Here is a 24298-nt window from a genome sequence, read left to right as displayed (position 1 = left end):
TCAATAGCACGAAATTCTTGGAACATATCAAGGTAGGTTTTCTTTTGCTTAAAAATGTTGCCCTATGTCCTCAACCCAATGTGTTGTTTTCAATGCCAGCACTTTGGGTACACCACTTTAGGGTGTAAAGGAGAAGCCACTTGTGGCAAATGGGTTAAGGACACCCATGAATGTCTCATTTGTTCATCTCCTTTAAAGTGTGTCTATTGTTCTGCAGATCACCCTGTTGTCTAGAGTAGAGACTGTGGTGTCTGCCGTGAAGACAGGAAGATACTGGAGCTTAAACAATGAAGTGCATCCCATATAGTGAGGCCAAAAAGATCTATAAGACTTGCAGCCTCCCACTTTCACTACATCTTTTGCTTCCACTTTTAAAAAGCCTATTGCAACAGCCAGTGCCTCTACACAAAAGGAGGTTGCTAGTGTCAGCACTACCATCTGTCTTTGTCAGTGCACATGTAAAGTTGGTGTCTTTCAGAGTCCATAGGCATGCCCCTTCCCCTCGAGAACCTCACAAAAAAAGCATAGTAGCCAACATTGCGGAGTTCCTGACACCTTCAAAGACAGAGTCTGTCTGGTAAACAGTCCAGCACTGCCACTACCACCGTTGTGGTAGTTCCTGGAAAACCTCCCAGACAAAAGTAAAAAAAGAAAAAAATAGCAAACGGGAAGCTTTCTGTGCAGGTGAAAACAATTTCTACTGCTTTCAAAGTCAATGGAATGTTGAGTCTGTCCAGAGCGATTATCTCGCCCAAGACTGAAACCGCACACATCGCTGGCACCCCACCCCAGTGGATCACCTCCATGATAGTGGCTCCTATACTACATTGGAAGTGAATGGGTTCAGGACTCATGTGGAGGAACTGAAACTCCTAGCACAGCCACACCCTCTGTTGTTGTGTTTACAGGAAACACATTTTAAAGTTATTGATGCCCCTGTGCTGCGGGGCTATACTCTCCACCACAAGGATGACCTGACTGCCAAAGGAGCCAATGGAGGGACTGTTGTGTTTGTCAATGATGCGCACCACTCCTCTGTTCTCTCCGTGGTTACTGACCTACAAGCAGCAGTCTTTGAAGTTCACATGGATGAGAAGATCACTGTCTGCTCAATGTATTTATCCCAAAAAATACTTTAGACTCTGTGGCTCTCACAGGCCTTATAGAGCAACTGGCTCTCACAGGCCTTATAGAGCAACTCCCCCTCATTTCTCATACTGGCAGACTTCAGTGCTCACAATGCATTATAGGGCTCAAATCCTATTTGCTCTAGGAGTCAATTTTTGGAGTCTCATGATGTCTCAGGAGCAGAGCACACTCATCACAAGCAACCCCACTCATTTCTCAGCTGCTGCCAGATCGCCCTCAACTATCGACCTCTCTTTCTTCTCTCCAGACGTCACAGACTATGCTCAGTGGAAAGCAACTGTTGGCTTTCATTCCAGTGACCTCTGTCGATGTGGATCCACCTACCAGCTGGAGCATTACTAGAAGGGAAGCTGCTAAAGTGGAGGATCAGTAGAGCTAACTGGATGCATTCAGGCAGCTTGCTGTGTTTGAATACTGAGGCAGCTTCCAGGAGAGGGTGGGTCACATCACTTGAGTGATCCACCATGCCACATACTTGTCTTCTGGCTGGTTTGATTCCTCTCTTGTGTCAACCTGTTCATCTCAGAGAAGCACTTGCAACCTATGTCCTCAGTTATCTCTTGGCTGTATTCCAGTATCTGTCTTCATCTACAGTTTTTACCCTCTGCAGCTCCCTCTACCACCATGGAAGTTATTCCATGATGTCTTAATAGATGTTCTATCATCAGGTTCCTTCTAATTGTCAGTGTTTTCTATTTATTCTTTTCCAATTCTGTGGAGAACCTCCTCATTCCTTACCTTATCAGTCCACCTAATTTTCAACATTCTTCTGTAGCATGCTTCGATTCTCCTGTTACAATTTTTCCCACAGTCCATGATTCACTACCATACAATGCTGCACTCCAAATGTACATTCTCAGAAATTCCCTCCTCAAATTAAGGCCTATGTTTTATGCTAGTAGACTTCTCTTGGCCAGGAATGCCCTGTTTTCCTGTGCTAGTCTACTTTTTATGTCCTCTTTCCCCTGTCCGTCATGGGTTATTTTGCTGCCTAGATAGCAGAATTCCTTACCTTCATCTACTTCATGCTCACCAGTGATGACTTATCCACATCAAAAACTTCAGGACACCTTAGGAGACCCCTGTACCATAGTGACTGATAAGTGCCAATCAGCAATCCGGGTCAGGCATGCAGCCCTGTTATGGGTTACATGCTGCCCAATAGCAGACAGCCTCGCAACCTTTCAAGTCACAAGAGCCAGGCTCAACGGGTAATTAAAGAGAGCAAGAAAGGGTTATGGTAATCGTTCCTGGACTCTTATCAACTGTTCCTATATGTTATAAAAAGAATGGAGAGCCATCAGAAGGATTTCCAGCAAATGCAGTCATTTATCAAAAGCAGCATTGCTAAAACATGGGTGTCTTCAAACAACACACGGAGACATCACTCAGGTGATGGCAGGCCATTTTCTGACTACTGCAAATGCCAACTATGTAACCATAGAGGGGTGCCAGGTGGACTTCGAATCCAAAAATCATGAGTCTTATAAGTGTCCTTTCTCTCTGTGGGAACTGGATTTAGCTCTGTATGAGGCTCATGATATTGCACCCAGTCATGACCAAGCCCAGCACAGCATGCTTTGACATTTGCGAGCAGCATCAAAGCAATCCTCCTCGAAAGTTTTAGTTTAATATGGCAGACAGGCCACTTTTGCAACCTGTGGAGAGAGGCAATTTTGCTACCTCTCCTCAAACCAGGTAAAACATGTCTTAGTAGTTACCAGAGCATATCCTTAATGAAAGGAAGACCCTGGAGCAAATGGTTAACCATCTGCTAGTCTGGATTTTAGAGACTATGCAACTCCTTTACTGCACTCAGTGTGTATCTGGAGATTTCTATCCACTGTCAACAACTTGACCCTACTTAGCATTTACATAACCGTCACTGTATCAGTATATTATTTGACATCAGTAAGGCATACTACATTACCTGGAGACACACTATTGTGTAGCATATCCACAAATGGGGTTTTAATGGCCACCTATCCATCTTGATACAGTTTTTCCTGCCTCAGTGCTTATTTAGGTTCTGAGTTATTAATGTGCTGTTGGATCATCTGAAGCAGGAGAATGGTGTTCCTCAGGGCAGTGTTTTAAAAGTTCCCCTCTTTGACATAGCTGTGAACAGTATCACATCTGTTGTAACAATACTCCTTATGTGTTGATGATTTTGCAATTTTCTGTTTCTCCTCCAATGTTGCAACAGTGACTCATCAATTGTGACTTACAGTGCAGAGGTTAGAGCAGTGGGCTACAAAGATGGGTTTTTAGTTTTGTGCAGATAGTGTGTGTGTGTTCATTTTAATCATTCGTGTCGTATTTTAATTTACCTAACTTGCGTATATGGAACGCCATTCTGTATTTTAAAGACTTAGTGAAATTTCTAGGCCTCATTGTTGACTCCATACTATTGTGTTTACCACACCTGAGAGACCTAAAAGCCAGAACCTAGAAGGCACTGAACAGGGAGTGTCCATTCCAGTTTTGTAGGGTCTTACTGTGATTGTGGCTAGACTATGAGTGCACAGTCTATGGATCAGCGAGGTCTTCTTATCTGAAGATCATTGGCGCTATCCACCACAAGGGGATTAACCTGGCCACAGGTGCTTAGAGAACCAACCCATACCTACTCTCTGTGCTGAGGCTTGGGAACCACCACTCACCATCTAGTGGCAGCTCCTTATGGTGCAGCAGGCATGTAAGTAAGTTATCCGCTGCTCCAAATTCGCCTGCATACTGTACTGTTGCTCATCCATCTCTGGAATGCCTTTTCTCCTTGCTGAAGTCATGTACCCACAGGCAGTGTGTGTTGGAGTCACTTGGTGTGGAGTAAGTACAACTCCAAATCCAGGGTTTTAACTACTTGCCACCCTGATTACTGCAGAGTCCCAGAGCACTTTTAGATTTAGTGCAGTGCAAGGGAGTTCGTACTCATATATATGCTTTCAATAATTGGTTTTATGACATTTTATTGAGCTCCTTTATTTACAGATGGATCTGAACAGGGGGGCTCCTTTAGTTGCTCTGTTGTTTTCCTTGATCTTGTCCTCAAGATCCAACTCCTCGAGACTTTACTATCTTTGATGCAGAATTATATGTGATTTGCAGGCACTGGCGTAGATGAGACATGTTTCGAATGCTAAATTCCATATCTTTTCCAATTCCATGAGTACCCTTCAGTCTCTATAATGCTTGTACCCAGCAGATAAAGTAGCCAAGAACATCCAAGACACTGCTTTCCACATACAACAGTTGGGGAAGGAGGTCCTTTATTCTGGGTACCAGGGCACCTGATATAACAGGGAACAAAAAGGCAGATGTAGCAGAATGATCAGCCAGCCACATATCCCTGTGCTCTGTTTTAGTTTTCCTCTTGCCTTACTTAGATTTCCTTAGAGATTTCAGAACATCTGAACAATTTTCACACTTTCTTCCATGATGTGAGCTAGTGTGACTACATGGGTGATCGTGGGTAAGACTGCTTTTTATCTCTTTTCTCCCATTTTCATTTCTACTAATTTCATATGGACACTGATAACCTCATCGTTGTCCCCCCCCCCCCCCCCCCCCACTTACGTGGTATTTCTTCCATATTACAATGACTTCACATCGGGCTCTGTGAAGTCATCTTATTCAGAACATCTGAACAATTTTCACACTTTCTTCCATGATGTGAGCTAGTGTGACTACATGGGTGATCGTGGGTAAGACTGCTTTTTATCTCTTTTCTCCCATTTTCATTTCTACTAATTTCATATGGACACTGATAACCTCATCGTTGTCCCCCCCCCCCCCCCCACTTACGTGGTATTTCTTCCATATTACAATGACTTCACATTGGGCCCTGTGAAGTCATCTTATTCGTGGACAGTCATTCTTTGTCATATATAATACAGGGTGATTCAAAAAGAATACCACAACTTTAGGAATTTAAAACTCTGCAACGACAAAAGGCAGAGCTAAGCACTATCTGTCAGCGAATTAAGGGAGCTATAAAGTTTCATTTAGTTGTACATTTGTTCGCTTGAGGCGCTGTTGACTAGGCGTCAGCGTCAGTTGATGCTAAGATGGCGACCGCTCAACAGAAAGCTTTTTGTGTTATTAAGTACGGCAGAAGTGAATCGACGACAGTTGTTCAGCGTGCATTTCGAATGACGTATGGTGTTAAACCTCCTGATAGGTGGTGTATTAAACGTTGGTATAAACAGTCAACTACCCGAGGCGATGGATCGGCCGCCAGGCAGCCCGTGACAGAGCACTTCATCACTGGCCTCCAAGAAGCCCTGATCTTACCCCCTGCGATTTTTTATTATGGGGGTATGTTAAGGATATGGTGTTTTGGCCACCTCTCCCAGCCACCATTGATGATTTGAAACGAGAAATAACAGCAGCTATCCAAACTGTTACGCCTGATATGCTACAGAGAGTGTGGAACGAGTTGGAGTATCGGGTTGATATTGCTCGAGTGTCTGGAGGGGGCCATATTGAACATCTCTGAACTTGTTTTCGAGTGAAAAAAAAACCTTTTTAAATACTCTTTGTAATGATGTATAACAGAAGGTTATATTATGTTTCTTTCATTAAATGCACATTTTTAAAGTTGTGGTATTCTTTTTGAATCACCCTGTATTGTGACTGAAGATGTAAGTAGTTAACTTTCCATGTTAATTGGTGCATAAATAAACCTTTTATACTTTTGACATACCAGTGGTTGGATCCAGCCATGCAACTGTTTATTGTAAAGAAGTTATGTTCTCAACACTATCAAGGGGAACCATCTAAGTTGCTTATATCCTACTCCCATGGGAGTATCACTATCCATCAAACACCTTTCATTCCCATCCCCTCACCTATCAACCACTCACAGTGTAAAAGCCTTGCTTTGCTGATTTAATCATCTTCTCTCATATCCAGGAACCTCCTTCATGTCTTATAAAATGCATTGTTCTTAACCACCCCCCTTGACTCTGAACATAATGGCAACTTATTCTTTAAAATCAAAACTTAGGTTTAACCATGCTACACTTATGAAGGGTCTGCTTTCCTTTGCTCATCCCCATGTGTAGAAGCATTTCTCCTCCACCCACTTTTCTGATCACAGTCAATCCAAACCACATATTCAACCTTGTCTTCTTTAGTTTTCAACATCTCTCAAACCATAATAAACCATCTCTTCCATCCAGACACTCTTTGGTAGCCTTGTAAGAATTCCTCACATTTAACTTGGTTTCTTTCCCCAAAATCTGTTCCCAGTGAGTCCAAATCACAACTGTTAACAAACAGTTGTACATGACCTGAAACTAATCATTCTTCCCAATGGCAGGAGCTACTCCGCTGCAGTCATGAAAGGCGGTGATTACATGTCTGAGAGCTTTCCAACACCTTTGCGTACAGATCTTATCCCTGTGATTGCAGGTGACAAATTAAACCAGGTACTGTTCACTATGATCCCATACCAAAGTCCTGTATGGCATCTAACAATTCCAGGAAATATTGGCCTCTCCATGCAGGTTCGAGGTTAGAATAGGCCCAATGTATTCCTGACTGTCGTAAGAGGTGATTGAAAGGAGTCTCCTACTTTTTGGCCTTCAGTATTACGGTCACCTTTTAGGATTTGACCTCCACAATTCCAAAATTTTTTAGAAGTGCAGGCCATTTGGAGAAGGACCCATATGTGGTGCATCATGTATCCATCGGGTGCGGAGACCTTCTGCAGCTATTATTGTCATGGCTCTTCTACTCCACCTGCAATCCAGCTATTTGCTATTTGAGTGAGGACACCTTACAGGTTGCATCATCTACATCCTCTGTCCACTGTCCTCATCTGTACCCATGATGATGATGGAGCTCTTCACACACTATGGCCACTGTGGTAGCCAGTCCTTCATAGAGGGGTCATCATGTACCCTTGTGGTTGTAGCCTCCTGACAACACAGAAATTGCACTGCTGATGCCTGAGATGCAAACTCCCCAAATATGCCAAGGAGCAGATGCCCGTGTTCTTGGGGCATCAGGACTCCCAGCAACAGCCATCACACCAGGTGACCTTTGCTGTGGCTTGGTGGTGCATGTGGGGAGAGCCCGTGATTGGATTGGGCGGCATCAGGGCAGATGATCTGCAATGAAGTGGATGAAGTTGTCTGATGCTGGTGGTCGAATTGCTCCAGCAGACTCTAAATCATTCCCTTCCCTGGCAACATTGTGGGAGGAACTTAGGGCTAAAGATCAAGGAGAAGCATATTCTCCTCAATACTTAGTTTGTGCATGGTCTGATGGGGAATTCTTTTTGACAACAAAGCCCGTTTTTCTCTTTGAGAACTTAAAGAACAAACTTGGAGAAATGGCGGGAATATCCAAAATGCGGAACAGGTCAGTCCTTATAAAAACAGCATCCCTTGCCCAGTCAAGTGCATTGCTTGCCTGTGCCAAGCTGGCTGATGTCCTGGTCTCAATTGCCGCACCCCCCCCCCCCCCCCCCCCCCCCAGTTCTCACCGGTGCCTTGCCTTGGAACCAATGGACACAGAGACCACAAGCCCTCAACAGGTGTCTGCAGGCGACCCTGAGACATAAACTGCCTCCCGTCATGCCTTCCGAGGCAACAGAAAGCATCATTCTCCTGTGAAACTGCGGCAGTTTTTTCCCCCACCTGGCTGAGCTATGACAACTCTTAAGCATTACACTTGCTTTTTGTGTTGCCCTTCAGGAAATCTGGTATCCAGCAATGTGGAAGCCCCCCCCCCCCCCCACTCTTCATGGCTATTCAGGGTATTAAAAAAATCGTAATGACTGTAACAGGATGTCAGGTGGAGTATGTATATATGTCCTTACCTCTGTCTATAGCAAACCCGTGTCACTTCAAACACCTTTAGAAGCTGTGGCTGTCAGGGTGTTGACAACGCAGGAAATTACCATCTTCAACTTCTATCTTCCTCCAGATGGTGAAGTCCCACAACATGTATTGGCTACCATAATTTCTAAACTCGCTCCACCTTTTCTACGTCTGGGTGATTTCAACAACTGTAACCCTTTGTGGGGTGGATCTAAGATTACTGGCTGTGGTAAAGATGTGGAAAGCCACTAACTCAACTTGACCTTTGCCTCCCAAATACAGGTGGCCCCACTGATTTCTGTGTGGAACATGGCAAATACTCAGCCACTGATTTCTCAGTTTGCAGTTGTGGCCTTCTATCGTCTATCCACTGGAGACCTCATGATGACTTGTGTGGTAGTGACCACTTTGCACTCTTCGTGTCCCTCCCGGGCATTCCTCACGTGGACACTTGCCGAGGTGGGCTCTTACAAAGGCTGACTGGGATGCTTTCATGTCTGCTGCCTCTGTTGGATCTCCATCGCTTGGTAACATCAGTGTGATTATCCAGAATGTTACTACCACCACTGTTTCTGTGGCTGAATTGCTTGGCTATTCCTTGTTCCTCAGGTTGTCCCTAGCGGAAGACAGTGCCTTGGTGGTTGCTGGAAATTGCTGCAGGCATTAGGGATCGCAAGTGAGCGCTACGGTGTCGTAAGCGGCACCCGTCAATGGAGCAACTCATTGCCTTCAAATGGCTGCATGCACAGACCTGTCAACTAATCAAAAGATAGAAGCAGGAATGCTGGGAATGGTATGTCCCCAACATTGGAACACGAACTTGTCCTTCCCAGGTTTGGACTAAGCTCAGACACCTTTACAGCTATCAGACCCCTGGAGTTATACCTGGGATTTCCACACATGGAGCTGTATACACCGACCCAGATGCAATCACAGACACAACCGTTGGACCAGACCACATCCATCACCAAATGTAGTTAAACATCTGTCAGTGCATTATCAGTGCCACCTCTTCAACCACACCTGGAGTGATGGCGAATTCCTATCGCAGTAGCGAGAAAGTATCATTATTCCAGCACCAAAATGTAGTAAAAACCCATTAGATATGGATTGCTATCGTCCTACTAGCCTCACCAACGTTCTGTGCAAGCTGCTCAAATGTATGGTGAGCTGGCAGTTTGTGTTGGCTCCTTGAGTCTCGTGGTCTTCTGGTTCCATCCCAGGGCAGTTTTCGCCAAGGTAGCTCCACTATTGACAACTTGATATATCTGGAGTCTGCCATCTGAATGGCATTTTCCCGCCATCATCACCTTATTGCCGACTTTTTCACCTGCTGACGAAAGCCTGTGACACCACTTGACGATGCCACATCCTCGCTACATTGCACGGGTGGGGTATCCGGGGTCAGCTGCCGATTTTTACATGGAACTTTTTGTCACTCCGCACCTTCAGAGTTCAAGTCAGTGATTCATACAGTTCCCCCTGTATCCAAAAGAATGGGGTTCTGCAGGGCTCTGTACTTAGTGTCCCACTCTTTTTAGTGGACATTAATGGTCTAGCAGCAGCTGTGGGGTCCTGACGACTTTTGTATTTTCCTTTGCTCATCTACTATTGGTGTGGCTGAACGTCAAGTGCAGGGAGGCATACGAAAGGCGCAGACATGGGCCCTTACCGACGGCTTTCAGTTTTCAGCCGCCAAGACTTGGATCATGCGCTTCTATCGGTGTCATAAAGCTCACCCGCACCCACAACTTTATCTTGATGACCATCTCCTTAACCTAGTGGACTCTTATCACTTTTTAGGACTGGTTTTCGACACCCACTTAACTTGGCTTCCCCATCTTTGTCGGCGTAAGCAAAAGTTGTGGCAGCACCTTAACATTCTTCAATGCCTGAGTCACATCAACTGGGATGCAGATCGCCCTACTCTGTTGCAGCTGTATAAATCCCTTGTACAGTTCCGCCTTGACTTTAGCATATGGTTCAGTGTTGCTCTCAACATTGCAGGTACTGGACCCTATACACCACTGTAGAGTTCGACTTGCGATGGTAGCTTTCCGTACCAGCCCAGTGAACAGCCAACTTGTGGAAACTGGAACAGCCAACTTGTGGAAACTGGGATTCCTTCATTGCTGATCAGTTGATGACAACTGCTCACCAGTTATACCGCACTTATTCGCAGCTCGCCTAACCATCCAAGTTACCACCTCGTTTTCCCTAACATGACAATCCACATCCCGAAATGGCAACCCAGATCAGGGATTACAGTTGCAGTAAGTATCCAATCCCTTCTCACTGAACTCGAGTCTTTCCCTCTGCCATCTCTCCTCCAGGTCCACTCATTTACACCTCCATGGTGTATACCTTGACAACAGCTTCGCCTGGACCAATAACAAATCCCAAAAGAGTCAGTACACCCTGCAACCCTCCATCACCTGTTTCTCTCTGTTCTTGATGTGCCCCAGGATTCACTGGTAGTTTACATTGATGGCTCAATACTTGATGGTCATGTTGGGTTTGCTTATGTTCATGGAGGACCTGCTGCACAGTGCTTATTGCCAATGGCTGCATTGTTTTCACTGCAGAGGTGATAGTTATCCCTGGTGCTCTTGAGCATATCTGTTCAAGTGCCGGCGAGTCCTTCCTCATTTATAATGATTCCTTGAGCGCCTTACAAGCTCTCGACCAGTGCTATCCTCGCCGTCATTTGGTAATGGCCATCCAAGAGTCCGTATACATCATCAAACTATGTGGACGGTCAGTGGTCTTCATATGGACCCCAGGACACGTCAGAATCCCGGGAAATGAACTTGCTGTCAGGCTAGCCAAAGAGGCTACTTGTACACTGCAAGGTTTTTGGGTTCTGGAATACAGAATGGCGCTTGCTGACTTTGCCGAATAAGTTACTTATGGTAAAGAAGACAGTGACTGTGTCGAGGCCCCTCATCCCAGTCTCTCATAAGGACTCCATTGTCCTTTGCCGGCTCTGCATCAGCATACTTAGCTGGCTCATGTTCAACTCCTATGTCACAAGGACCCACATCAGTGTTGCTGTGGACTGTACAGTTTCAGACAAGGTCCTCCAACTTATTGTTCAGCCCTACAGTTAACATTTTGTTGATCAGTTCGCTTGTCAGAACGATGCAGAAGCACGCTATGGCCACCTGAACACCTTCCTTCAGGAGACAGGAATTAACTGAATGGAATGACCTGCATATATGACGACGTGAACGTGGTTGAGCATGCTTGGCACCAGTTGAAACTTGCAATGTGCTGTTGCAAGAATTCTTGTCACACAATGGGTGACCTCAGTTCAGTCACCGAGCAGTGGGTTAGGCTTGAACAGCAGTGTCTCTGGTATCTTGTGGGCAGCATACCAATGAGGATCCAAACAACTTACAATGCAAAGAGTGGAGGAACATGGTATGGAACGTTACCCAGCAGTAGATTTTGATTTTAAAGGTGTGCAAGGATGTGCACTTTCAAACAGACTGCCTTTATTTTGGTTGTTGTTTTGTTTTTATTTAACAGTAAAATTATGTTTTTAGTTTCATAATGCTTATCCTTCCAGTCACTGCTTCCTCTGGATCTAAATCAAACACAAATTTGTTGGTCTGCAGGTGAGTAAAACTATTTTTGAGCATTTTGCATAGAATAAGATTATAAATACATTTTCATACTACTTCGCATCAGTAAAAAACCATAAGCCACATGTAATATAAGGGGCGTTCAAAAAGAAACGAGCCAGAGGCATAATTACAGAAACCAGTACCTGTATGTTAGAAGTATTCACCCTGGCTGTTGAGACACTTGTCCCACTGTGACACAAGGTGGTGAATTGCTGTGTCTGAATTCCAGACTGAATTAGGACTCATCTGTGAAAACAACATTGTGTAAGGCAACAGGGGATAATATGGATCTCTTTCAAGTAGTTCGTAATTGTTGAGCAAAATAGACCGGAAAATACTTGTTTTGTGTTTTGATGGGCATTGTAGTTCCGTTGCATAGTGTTTTGTCTTGCTTTTAATTGCAATGAAGTACAAAATTATGGTAATAAATGTGTATAAAATTATATAATGTATTTAGGTTTAAGTATTTAAATCTTACAAAAATTGTAAACAAATTGTGGCCATGTTTAGGGATTATTTTGACTAACGTAGTGTCACGTGACCCGACTCAGGACTGTGGATATGAGCGGGAAAATCGGGGTCTTTGGTCGTTGTCCGTTGTGGTGGTAGGTTGGGAGCGGCAAAGTGCTGCGAGTGTAAGCATGGACGCCAGTGTATGTGAAGAAACAACATGAAAGTGTGTAGGTGTGAGACAATAAACAGTGTACGAATTGCACCGATTATTATTATTGATACAGATCGGATTTATTTGTTAACTTAAAAATGCATGGCCACAAGGTTAAAGTGTTTCTTTTGAATAAATAAGTTTCAGTCTGAACATGTATAATTAAATTCACTGTTGTTCAAAAGCTAGCCAATATAGACTCAATAGTAGGGGCACAAATGCAACCGTTCACTACCAACCCCCCTTTGCAGATGAGCCCGAGTACAGTTGCAATTGGCCTACTGTTCAACCATCCAGGCGGCATGTTGATGACTCCACTCAAGACATTCCCTTCTGTGAAGGTGCATCAGAGGTTGACATACAGCAGGTCTCCAACAATAAAGTTCACTCTGCCGAAGTCTTCTGCACACCATTTGCCTTGATACAACATGTCCAGTGTATCCTGCAAGCTAATGTCCCAGTAACCATGCAGGGCTATGGCAGTACTGCCATGCCCTTATAGCCAAGTAGTGGTACTCTCTTCTGAAGTCACATGTGGTCAACTCTGCCCTGGTCTGCAGGATACAGTTTCAGTCTCTATGAACTGTTGACACATCCAAGATTCAACAGAACGATTCACATTAAGCCATTGGGCCACATCAGTTTGCAGCTGTCCTGCATCCTTTCTTTCTATGGCCCTCTACAGCAGGGAGTGTGGTAGGCAACTTCTCTGAGGCATACTGCATTGTTTGTGACAGTGTACACAGCGATTTTGGATGTAGGGCTACCTAGCAAACACTACCTCGTTTCACAAATGTCGTTACGTCGTCATTGGCATGTTTGTCCGTCGATTGAAATACCATCTTCCATGCAGAACATATATCGTATGGACATCTCATTGACAGTTTGTATGATTGTATTGTGAATTAGACACAGAATGGGGAAATGCAGTTTGTTGCTTTGTTCTTGGACACCAGTGTGTGTCATGATACAGTCATAACAAATTAATGCTGCTGTAACACCTGTGTTTGAGCAAAGTGTAGTTCTGTAACTAAACCACCTCTAATTGATTTCAGAGGTACAATGTAGGGTATAACAGGAGACAAATTGTTAAAATAATTTAAATTCATTCTCTAGGCTAAACAGGTCTTGAAACCTGGTCTCAGAACTAATGGAGTTGCACAATGTTTTGTTGGTGAACCCCTAAGAAAATGTGTCTGGAGAAAACCGTAGCAGATTTAAGAAATATTAGGTTACCTACATCAGACTGCTTTTCAAATTGTGGAATCTGTCCATAAACACATTAATGTAGTGCACTGTTTAACAATGAAGAGCTGTCTGCATGCAAAAGGACAAGGCAGAAATACAGTGAAATGCCTTGCGGGCAGCCATTGTGTGTCTGTCTGGCAATAGCATGGTGGACACTTGAAATGTCCATGCCCCATGTGGCTGAGTTGGAACAGCCTACAATAAGCATTTGCACAAAACTGTATGTTTAAACCAGATTGAAAACCTGTTTGAGGCTGAAACAGGTAAGGCCGCAAATGGTTCAGCAGCTGCAACCATATGATAAGTAATGATAATGCCCTGTAGTGTTTATTTGTTACGTGATATGGGAGACAGCAGTTAACATCAATTTCTCGTAGAGAAATTAAATTTTAATAAGATCCATTAAAGTGAAATACAGTATCTACAGTTTCTTTTGCTGAAGGTACTACCAGGTTTTTTAGAAATCGGGCATATTTCACTGCTGGTTGGTTTCGCAAATAAACAGTGACAGTGCTACCTGCTGGACTGGATTTCACCACATTTCCTCAATTTTGTTTCTTGTGAAAGTGGATAGGACATTTCAAAGCCGCTAACTCAACCTGATAGTATCATACTGCCCTGATAGCGATATATCAGCTAGTCAGCAGTTCCTTTTTCTTGTTAACTTCCAACAAAAACAGAGCCCATAATTTTTGTGTCATTCTACCCAGAGATCCATTTCCCCACAGTTTTAGGTGCAGACAGACATTCAAGTAAGGTAAATGATCAGATGTTCCCAACATGTAAAAAGCAAGAAAGGAAATAGTCCCAAAGCACTTTCCAAATTGAGCCCAAGAAGCGAACATACTGTACACTTCAGCAGCCATACAGTTTATCCTAAATCAGTTGTCATTAGTTAAAGGACTACTATGCAAAAGAAAGTTTTGTATTCAAGCTCTGTGTAGATGAAACAGGCAGCCAACATAAAGCAGCAAATGATTGTGTCATCCTGGTGGACTTGCTGAAAACCCTCCCAACACAAGACAAAACAAATTTCACTGGTCTCCCCCCCGCTCCCCCCTTTTTTCATCTTAAACTGTGAACTGCCACTCCAAAGATTAGGATTAACATTGAAAAACCTAATTTTGACAGTCATATTCCAACAAAAACAGAGCCCATAATTTTTGTGTCATTCTACCCAGAGATCCATTTCCCCACAGTTTTAGGTGCAGACAGACATTCAAGTAAGGTAAATGATCAGATGTTCCCAACATGTAAAAAGCAAGAAAGGAAATAGTCCCAAAGCACTTTCCAAATTGAGCCCAAGAAGCGAACATACTGTACACTTCAGCAGCCATACAGTTTATCCTAAATCAGTTGTCATTAGTTAAAGGACTACTATGCAAAAGAAAGTTTTGTATTCAAGCTCTGTGTAGATGAAACAGGCAGCCAACATAAAGCAGCAAATGATTGTGTCATCCTGGTGGACTTGCTGAAAACCCTCCCAACACAAGACAAAACAAATTTCACTGGTCTCCCCCCCGCTCCCCCCTTTTTTCATCTTAAACTGTGAACTGCCACTCCAAAGATTAGGATTAACATTGAAAAACCTAATTTTGACAGTCATATTCTGTAAGCAGTATGTTACTCGGACATATTTATCAATACTTTAAATTTATTTGGAGATATACTTTTCAAATCATTGTGAAGTTTGTACTTCAAAGAGTATTTTGCAGTGCATCACACGCTAAAGATTCCTTTAACTCTAGTCACTACAGGAGAAATGTCTTGATGGAAACCATTTTCATTTTTAATCACAATGCCACTGCTTAAACATCATGGAATGAGCTGCAGCAAGGCAGTTACCATTTTCAATTCCAAGCCGTCACAGTCATTCATATTCTTGTTGCATGTTTGTGAACAGATGGGTGGTTATAGGACAATGTGCATTTGTTATGGATGTCTACACCTTGTTCATATTCTTTGTGGCATTCCAGCACCAGTTAGGCAGAGGGTTCCAAGTGGGCCTGCCAGTCATGTTCCTTTAATATTTTATGTGTGATATTTGCATACTGCCCGACATACATTTTTTTAGCTTCCTGCACCTTAAAAAACAAGATCAAAAAGAACTAGCATAAGATTGAAATCTTCATTGTTATGTCCCGGTTCCTCTCCACACCATCCCTTTGAATTGTATTGCCTATCCAGTCCTCTGTGCCTTGAATATATGGCAATTTAACTGTGTGGTCTACGTTCTTTCTTTTTCTTTCTTTTACACCATTTAAGTCTTTTTCTAGTCATGTGGTATAATAGTGCCCATTAGCTGTTCTCTTCTCACTTTATTAGCTGAGTAACATCATCATCTTAAAGCAACATTTTAATGAAGTTCTTATTCCTCTTTGTGAAAACAGTCCATAATATATAAAAGATCACTTCCTACAAGAAACTTTGTTCATTTGAGGTGACAAGAAGGTGGCGCTACTATTCAGTCAGTAAACTCCGGTTTCATCGGTGCAGGTTGCTGAGAATATTTGGATTCCTTAATATTTGTTTATGCAAGACATTCAGTTTAGCAAATACATTTCATGTCCTCTACCAGTTACATATCTATAAGGGGCATTCAAAAAGAAACAAGCTGGAGGCATAATTACAGAAACCAGTATCTGTATGTTAGAAGTATTGACCCTGACTGTTGAAATGCTTGTCCCACTGTGACACAAGATGGTGAATGACTGTCTCATAATATTCCCAGGGCTGCGATGTTAACCAGTTCCACACCTACAGCTGCCTATGTTCTTCATTTAGCTTTTCGTAGGCTGCCTTGCCATTTGTCTGTTCTTCTTCTATGTTGTAGGCTTCTATTGTGTGTTGTGCAACAATCAGCAGGTGTCTGCAGGTTGAATTGTTCGCAAGATTTGCCATGCTATTGAAAAACATCCTCCAGTTCTAGCAATGTGAAGTTGCAGACTGCAGGTGTCATGTGCATTGTTATTCACACAGTATACAATGCTTTCTTAAAATAATAAAACTTCAACCGCTGTTATGCATGATAGTAAAGTTAGATTGTCAATAGATAGCACCGTTGAAATTATTTACAGAAACATGTATGACCAAAATTGCATGATAGAGACTACATTTGCACAAAGAATCTAAACAGTTGAACATCTGTCATACATAATGTTTGGATACCTTCTGTGTTGTTTTCAAAAAAATGTTTGAAAACAAAGTTTTTAACAAAAACTATAACTTTAAATATTTGTGTATTTTTTTGTCATTAGTGGTGAATGAAATCCTGAAAACGATGTCTCAGTCATTAATTTTGAGTAAGTAATATGGGAGATATTGTGTGCCAACAAAAAAAATCACTATTGAGAAATAATTATGATTGCTCTAGAATAATATTGGTCATTGTTGCTGCAGTCTTATCTGTATGAAGATGAGTTCCCATATATATGTCATTCAAATGTTATTGGTATATAAGTTCTGGATGGTCATGAAAGCTCCACTCCCATTTCTGTAGCCATGTAAACTGATGGTAACATTAACAATAGCATCTAATTTTCCTTCTGATTTTTTAAATATAGCTCAATGGCATTTATTGTACATGTTTCTAGGCTCTGCTTTTTGCATATTTTTTCTTTCTGCACACAATCCAAATGACTAACACTTTTTTCTGTTTATATATGGCATCAAAATTCTTTTGTTCTGCACAACATTAGTAGCAGTAAACGTTAACCATTGTTGATTTTTCTGTCAGGATGTTGAAAAGTTATTTCCTATCACACAGTCACTCTTTCATTATGTAGGTTCACGACTCCCCACTCCACCAAGAGTGTCTTTCCACCATCCACCTAACCTTCGTAACCTCTTGGTTCATCCCTATGAAATCCCCAAACCACATTCCCTACCCTCTGGCTCGTACCCTTGTAACCACCCCTGGTGCAAAACCTGTCCCATGCACCCTCCCACCACCACCTACTCCAGTCCTGTAACCCGGAAGGTGTACACGATCAAAGGCAGAGCCACGTGTGAAAGCACCCACGTGATTTACCAACTGACCTGCCTACACTGTGAAGCTTTCTATGTGGGAATGACCAGCAACAAACTTGTCCATTCGCATGAATGGACACAGGCAGACAGTGTTTGTTGGTAATGAGGATCACCCTGTGGCTAAACATGCCTTGGTGCACGGCCAGCACATCTTGGCACAGTGTTACACCATCTGGGTTATCTGGATACTTCCCACTAACACCAACCTATCAGAACTCCGGAGATGGGAACTTGCCCTTCAATATATCCTCTCTTCGCGTTACCCACCAGGCCTCAACCTCCGCTAATTTCAAGTTGCCGCCGCTCATACCTCACCTGTCATTCAACAACATCTTTGCCTCTGTACTTTCGCCTCGACTGACATCTCTGCCCAAACTCTTTGCCTTTACATATGTCTGCTTGTGTCTGTATATGTGCGTATGGATATATATATATATATATATATATGTGTGTGTGTGTGTGTGTGTGTGTGTGTGTGTGTGTGTGTGTGTGTGTGTGTACCTGTCCTTTCTTCCTCCCAAGGTAAGTCTTTCCGCTCCCGGGATTGGAATGACTCCTTACCCTCTCCCTTAAAACCCACATCCTTTTCTCTTTCCCTGTCCTTCCCTCTTTCCTGATGAAGCAACCGTGGGTTGCGAAAGCTTGAATTTTGTGTGTGTGTTTGTGTGTCTATCAACATAACAACACTTTCCTTTGGTAAGTTACATCATCTTTGTTTTTAGATATATTTGTATGACTTTCTTATGATGATACTTTATCGCAACCTTCAGTTTGATAAATGTGTTAGAAATTTTTTGGTAGGCAGGGCACTTAACTTTTTTCTGGCAGTTCCTTCCTTTTTTCATAATAAGCTGTCAGGTCTAAAACCCTCTTTTGTAAGGATACTACACAGCCATTTTCCATGACAGATTCAGCCATATAGGAGGAGATTGTAGCAGGTGAATATGCAATTCAGTAGTTTCCCCTCTTCTACTTCTCTTCTATTCCACCTACCTCCCCCCCCCCCTCCCTCCTCAAACCTACCAACTACACCTAGCAGCCCTATCCTGTGCCCCACCACATTCCTGCATGCTCCCGCAAGTAGCACTACACCCGCCCTCACCCCTACCCTACTATCCCCTCCCCTCCCCACCCCACCCCAGCCGCCTTCTTTCGCGCTAGCCAGATTGCTTTTTTCATCAGGTGCAGTTGCTCGCAGTCCTGCCTTGGTGGCCACAACAGTGGTCATGTATGTGTGGGAGTTGTGCTTGTGAGAATGTATGTGTGTTTTATATGTTAGAAAAAGGCCTTTTGTCCAAAAGTACATATTTATAGCAGTATTTTTGTTGTGCCTGTCTGTGACTCAATATCGCCTCTATTTGGTGAGTAGCAATCTATTCTTTTCATAATGTTACCTTCATTCAATAACACGTGTATTATTTGACTAACTTATGAGAAGGAGAGAATTTTACATCATTGTTTAAAAAAACCTTGTTTCTCAAATTAATCTTTCAAAATTTGTAGAATGTTTCCAACTAATGTATGTGCTAAGTCTTTCAATGGTAACATCAATGAGCATCATAGCATCAAGAGCTTACCAGGCTAATAGTCCATGGTCTGTTGGATCACAGCCCATCAGGCTGGTAAGCTCTTTGTGTGTCCTTTTCCAACTGGGCTGTATTATTCATGTTTACAGTTGCCCTGTTCTTGAGAGTTTTTGCAATTTTGTCAGTAACAAAGTATCTTTTGTAGTAGTTGTAAAACTGACAAAGGACATAGAGGAAACCTTAAATTTTATTTCAGCTAGAATAACATTCTGATACAATATGTATAAAGATTGTAGATATAGGTTTTAAATGCTTTTGTGTGTCACTGATTGACATAAAATTTAATAAAATACTTTTAAAACTATCAGACTGAATAATACAATGTTGTTTACTATATCCATGCTTCCAGTAATTTGTCGTACACTGTATATATATATATCTCTTTATTTATTTATTTATTTTAAGGGAGAGAAAGCATAAATCAGGTGGAACATCTCTGGAAATAAATGCACGAACTACTCCTAAGTGTGATAAAACTGGCCCCACAGTGCATTTAATTCAGCATGAAGTCACAACTAGTGAGAAAAACGTTGTGAAACAACCTTTTGGAAATACAGCAGTGATAATAAATGTAAGTGTGTAGATTTTTTTCCTTCACTTAGTCCCAGCCTATTATTAATCACTTTCAGCCCTCCACATTTAATTTGCTCTGGAGGTAAGCAAAGAACCAGGAAGCAGTTTTCTGTGAGACTCAACAGCAGCACACCATGGCTTCATGTATGTTTTTTGATGGCATCTTTGCAACATCAAAATATGGTGATAGAACTACTCTCTGTCATTAAACAGCTAGGAATGTTTTCCAACTGTTAATTACTTAGTCCTTTTGCATATCCTCGGTGACATTTTTGGGTATCATTCTCTTCTCACGGAGGCCTACATTCACACATGGCCAACCACTTAATTAAATGCCTACTCATGCTCTTAAGTATATCTTATTTATTCAAATCAACTTACACACATTGCAATAAATAATATAAAAATTACAATAACTATTAAAAACTTAAACTAAAGGAACAGATACCTGCTTTGTCTGTTACATTTTTTTTATTTTTTATTATTGAACCATGGATCTTGCTGTTGGTGGGGAGGCTTGCATGCCTCAGCGATACAGATAATAGATTCAACCATAGGAATGACAGACGTGTGGTTCCTGAAGAGGGGCAGCAGCTTTCAGGTAGTTGCAGGGGCAATAGTCTGGATGATTGACTGATCTGGCCTTGTAACATTAAACAAAACGGCCTAGTAGTGCTGGTACTGCAAACAGCTGAAAGCAAGAGGAAACTAAAGCCATAATTTTTCCTGAGGTTACTGTATGGTTAAATGACGATGACATCCTCTTGGGTAAAATATTTCAGAGGTAAAATAGTCTCCCATTTGGATCTCCGTGCGGAGACTACTCGGGAGGACGTCGTTATCAACAGAAAGAAAACTGGCATTCTACAGATTGGAGCGTGGAATGTCAGGTCACTTAATTGGGCAGGTAGGTCAGAAAATTTAAAAAGGGAAATGGATAGGTTATAGTTAGATACAGCGGGAATTAGTGCAGTTCAGTGGCAGGAGGATCAAGACGTCTGGTCAGGTGAATACAAGTTTGTAAATACAAAATCAAATAGGGGTAATGCAGGAGTAGGTTTAATAGTGAATAAAAAAAATAGGAGCATGGGTAAGCTACTACAAACAGCATAGTGAACACATTATTGTAGCCAAGATAGATACAAAGCCCGCACCTACCACATTATTACAAGTTTATATGCCAACTAGCTCCGCAGATGATGGAAGAGATTGAAGAAATGTATGGTGAGATAAAAGAAATAATTCAGATAATGAAGGGAGATGGAAATTTAAATAGTTATGGGGGACTGGAATTTGATAGTAGGAAAAGGAAGAGAAGGAAAATTAGTAGGTGAATATAGAATGGAAGTAAGGAATGTAAGAGGAACACCTGGTCTAAGAATCATGAAAGGAGGTTGTATACGTGGAAGAGGACTGGAGACACTGGAAGGTTTCAGATAGATTATAAAATGGTAAGACTGAGATTTAGGAACCAGGTTTTAAATTGTAAGACATTTCCAGGGGCAGATGTGGACTCTGACCACAGTCTATTGCTTATGAACTGCAGAAACTGCAAAAAGGTGGGAGTTTTAAGAGATGAGACCTGGATAAACTGAAAGAACCTGAGGTTGTAGAGAGTTTCAGAGAGAGCATTAGGGAACAATTGACAAGAATGGAGGAAAGAAATACAGTAGAAGAAGAATGGGTAGCTTGGAGAGATGAAATGTTGAAGGCAGCAGAGGATCAAAGGAGAAAGGTGGAAGGAATATATAGAGGATCTATACAAGAAATGGAAGAGGACTTACATGGAGATAAAATGGGAGGTATAATACTGGGTGAAGAGTTTTACAGAGCACTGAAAGACCTAAGTCACAACAAGACCCCGGAAGTGGCCAACATTCCATTAGAACTACTGATAGTCTTGGGAGAGTCATCCGTGGCAAAACTCTACCACCTGGTGAGCAAGATTTATGAGACAGGCGAAATACTCTCAGATTTCGAGAAGAATATAATAATTCAAATCCCAAAGAAAGCAGGTGTTGATAGATGTGAAAATTACCGAACTATCAGTTTAATAAGTCACGGCTTAAAATAATAACACAAATTCTTTACAGACGAATGGACAGACTGGTAGATGCTTATCTCAAGGAAGATCAGATTCGATTCCGTAGAAGTGTTGAAACTCGTGAGGCAATACTGACCCTACGAATTATCTTGGATTATAGATTAAGGAAAAGCAAACCTACATATCTAGCATTTGTAGACTTAGAGAAAGTTTTTGACAATGTTGACTGGAATACTCTCTTTCGAATTCTGAAGGTGGCAGGGATCAAATTCAGGGAGTGAAAGGCTATTTACAATTTGTACAAAAACCAGACGGCAGTTATAAGAGTTCAGGGGCACGAAAGGGAAGCATTGGTTGCAATGGGAGTGAGACAGGCTTGTAGCCTGTCCCCAATGTTATTCAGTCGGTATATTGAGCAAGCAGTAAAGAAAACAAAAGAAAATTTCGGAGTAGGAATTAAAATCCATGGAGAAGAAATAAAAACTTTGAGGTTTGCTGATGACATTGTAATTCTGTCAGAGACAGCAAAGGACTTGGAATAGCAGTTGAACGGAATGGACAGTGTCTTGAAAGGATGATATAAGATGAACATTAACAAAAGCAAAACGAGGTTAATGGGATGTAGTCGAATTAAGTCAGGTGATGCTGAGGGAATTAGATTAGGAAATGAGACACTTAAAGTAGTAAAGGAGTTTTGCTATTTGGGGAGCAAAATAACTGATGATGGTCAAAGTAGAGAGGATATAAAATGTAGACTGGCAGTGGCGAGGAAAGCGTTTCTGAAGAAGAGAAATTTGTTAACATCGAGTATAGATTTAAGTGTGAGGAAGTCTTTTCTGAAAGTATTTGTATGGAGTGTAGCCATGTATTGAAATGAAACATGGACGATAAATAGTTTGGACAAGAAGAGAATAGAAGCTTTCGAATTGTGGTGCTACAGAAGAATGCTGAAGATTAAGACGGGTAGATCATGTAACTAATGTGGGGGTACTGAATAGAATTGGGGAGAAGAGGAATTTGTGGCACAACTTGACTAGAAGAAGGGATTGGTTGGTAGGACATGTCCTTAGGCATCAAGGGATCACCAGTTTAGTATTGGAGGGCAACATGGAGGCTAAAAATTGTATTGGAAGACCAAGAGATGAATACACTAAGCAGATTCAGAAGGATGTAGGTTGCAGTATTTACTCAGAGATGATGAAGCTTGCACAGTAGAGTAGCATGGAGAGCTGCATCAAACCAGTCTCCGGACTGAAGACCACAACAACAACAACAACAACAACAACATGTCACTGTGAGCCAGCCATTCGGTGGTGAGGTTGTGGATGTCTCTTAACGCACTCCTGAAGGATGTATTGGGGCAAACCACAGCCAGGTGACTGTTTGTTCTTCAGCTCTACATCTGTCACATTGGAGATATTTTGAAGCTCCCCACTTAGTTAGGCTCTTCTTTCAGATACGATGGTTGTGCAAATCCTATTGATTTTCCATCACTGCCTTCAAGGAAGAGAGAATCCTGATACTTTCAAGTAAGATTTGTCATGAGATGGGAGTTCATGACATTCTTATCTTGCCGACATGATCAGTGATCATTCACATTGAGTTGGCTGGCGACTGTTACAGGAGGATGTCTTGACTTCAGTCTTAATTGCTGCCGTTTGAGGAAATCTGTACCAAAAATCATGAGAAGGCATGGGTTGCCACTATATTTTTACAATTGTGATTTGAGGGCTGCCAGTTGTCTACTTTGGGGAGGTGCGATCTTGCTTAGTAAGAGTAACCACTGAATCATAGTTGTTCTAATAGTTCCAATTGTGGCTTGCATTGCCTGGTTTAGCTGTGTATCGACAAGGTTGGCATGGACCTATTGAACTAGGTAGGAGCCGAGTATGCTGCAGTTGAGTGTACAAGGGATATTGTGCTAAGTCTTAAATTTTCAGCTTTAGCACGCCAAGATATATTGGTAGCTTCTGAATCAGGTTAGTTCTAGTTTTGATTTTTTGCTGCTAATTTTTCCAGGTGTTGTTTGAAGATGTGTTCTGTCGAGAGAGACACCAAGGTACGCAGGGTGTGGATTATGTTTCATTTTGACTCCACTATAGTGAACAACTAGAATTCTTTTGAGCTTCTGCATTGTTAAGATGAAGTGATGTTACTTCAGTTTTGTTTGGTTGCAGCTGGAGCCCCCACTTTTTGAAATATTCCCAGATGATGTCAGTGCATCCTCAGTTTCGGCAGAGTTTGAGCTTTGGATACCAACAGCAATATCATCCACATACATGAATCTCTGAAATGTTGTTGGTGGTATATCTGATACGTATATATTAAACATTACAGGAGCTTGTACAGATCCTTGTGGTAGGCCATTTTGTAGGCTATGGAAAATACTTGACTTCCCATCTAAATGTACTTGGAAAAGTCTGTCATTGAACATCGCGTTAAGTAGGAGCATTTGCAAGGAATAAGTTTGTACACCTAGAGTATTAGTCCTTCTTTCAAAACTGTATCAAGGGATGAACTTAATAAATGCAGCAAATGTTTTGAGT

The 24298-nt window shown here is 42.1% G+C and overlaps 1 protein-coding gene and 1 long non-coding RNA gene across 2 annotated transcripts in view; one reads left to right on the top strand and one right to left on the bottom strand.

The window, feature by feature from the left end:
* LOC126091991 (uncharacterized) overlaps positions 1-24298 on the bottom strand; it is a 50557-nt gene that overhangs the window by 14954 nt on the left and 11305 nt on the right. The window contains exon 2 of the long non-coding RNA XR_007521292.1: positions 11752-11854. This is a non-coding gene — a long non-coding RNA (uncharacterized LOC126091991). The remainder of the gene's footprint in view (positions 1-11751; positions 11855-24298) is intronic.
* The window catches only part of LOC126091947 (zinc finger protein 600-like), a 129419-nt gene that overhangs the window by 97219 nt on the left and 7902 nt on the right, over positions 1-24298 (top strand). Inside the window, exon 10 of the mRNA XM_049907283.1 lies at positions 19541-19706. Within this exon, the coding sequence (XP_049763240.1) occupies positions 19541-19706 (166 nt within the window). The remainder of the gene's footprint in view (positions 1-19540; positions 19707-24298) is intronic.

This window comes from Schistocerca cancellata, chromosome 1 (genome assembly GCF_023864275.1).
Source record: "Schistocerca cancellata isolate TAMUIC-IGC-003103 chromosome 1, iqSchCanc2.1, whole genome shotgun sequence".
Lineage (NCBI taxonomy): Eukaryota > Metazoa > Arthropoda > Insecta > Orthoptera > Acrididae > Schistocerca > Schistocerca cancellata.
This window is presented reverse-complemented; position numbering and strand designations above follow the sequence as displayed.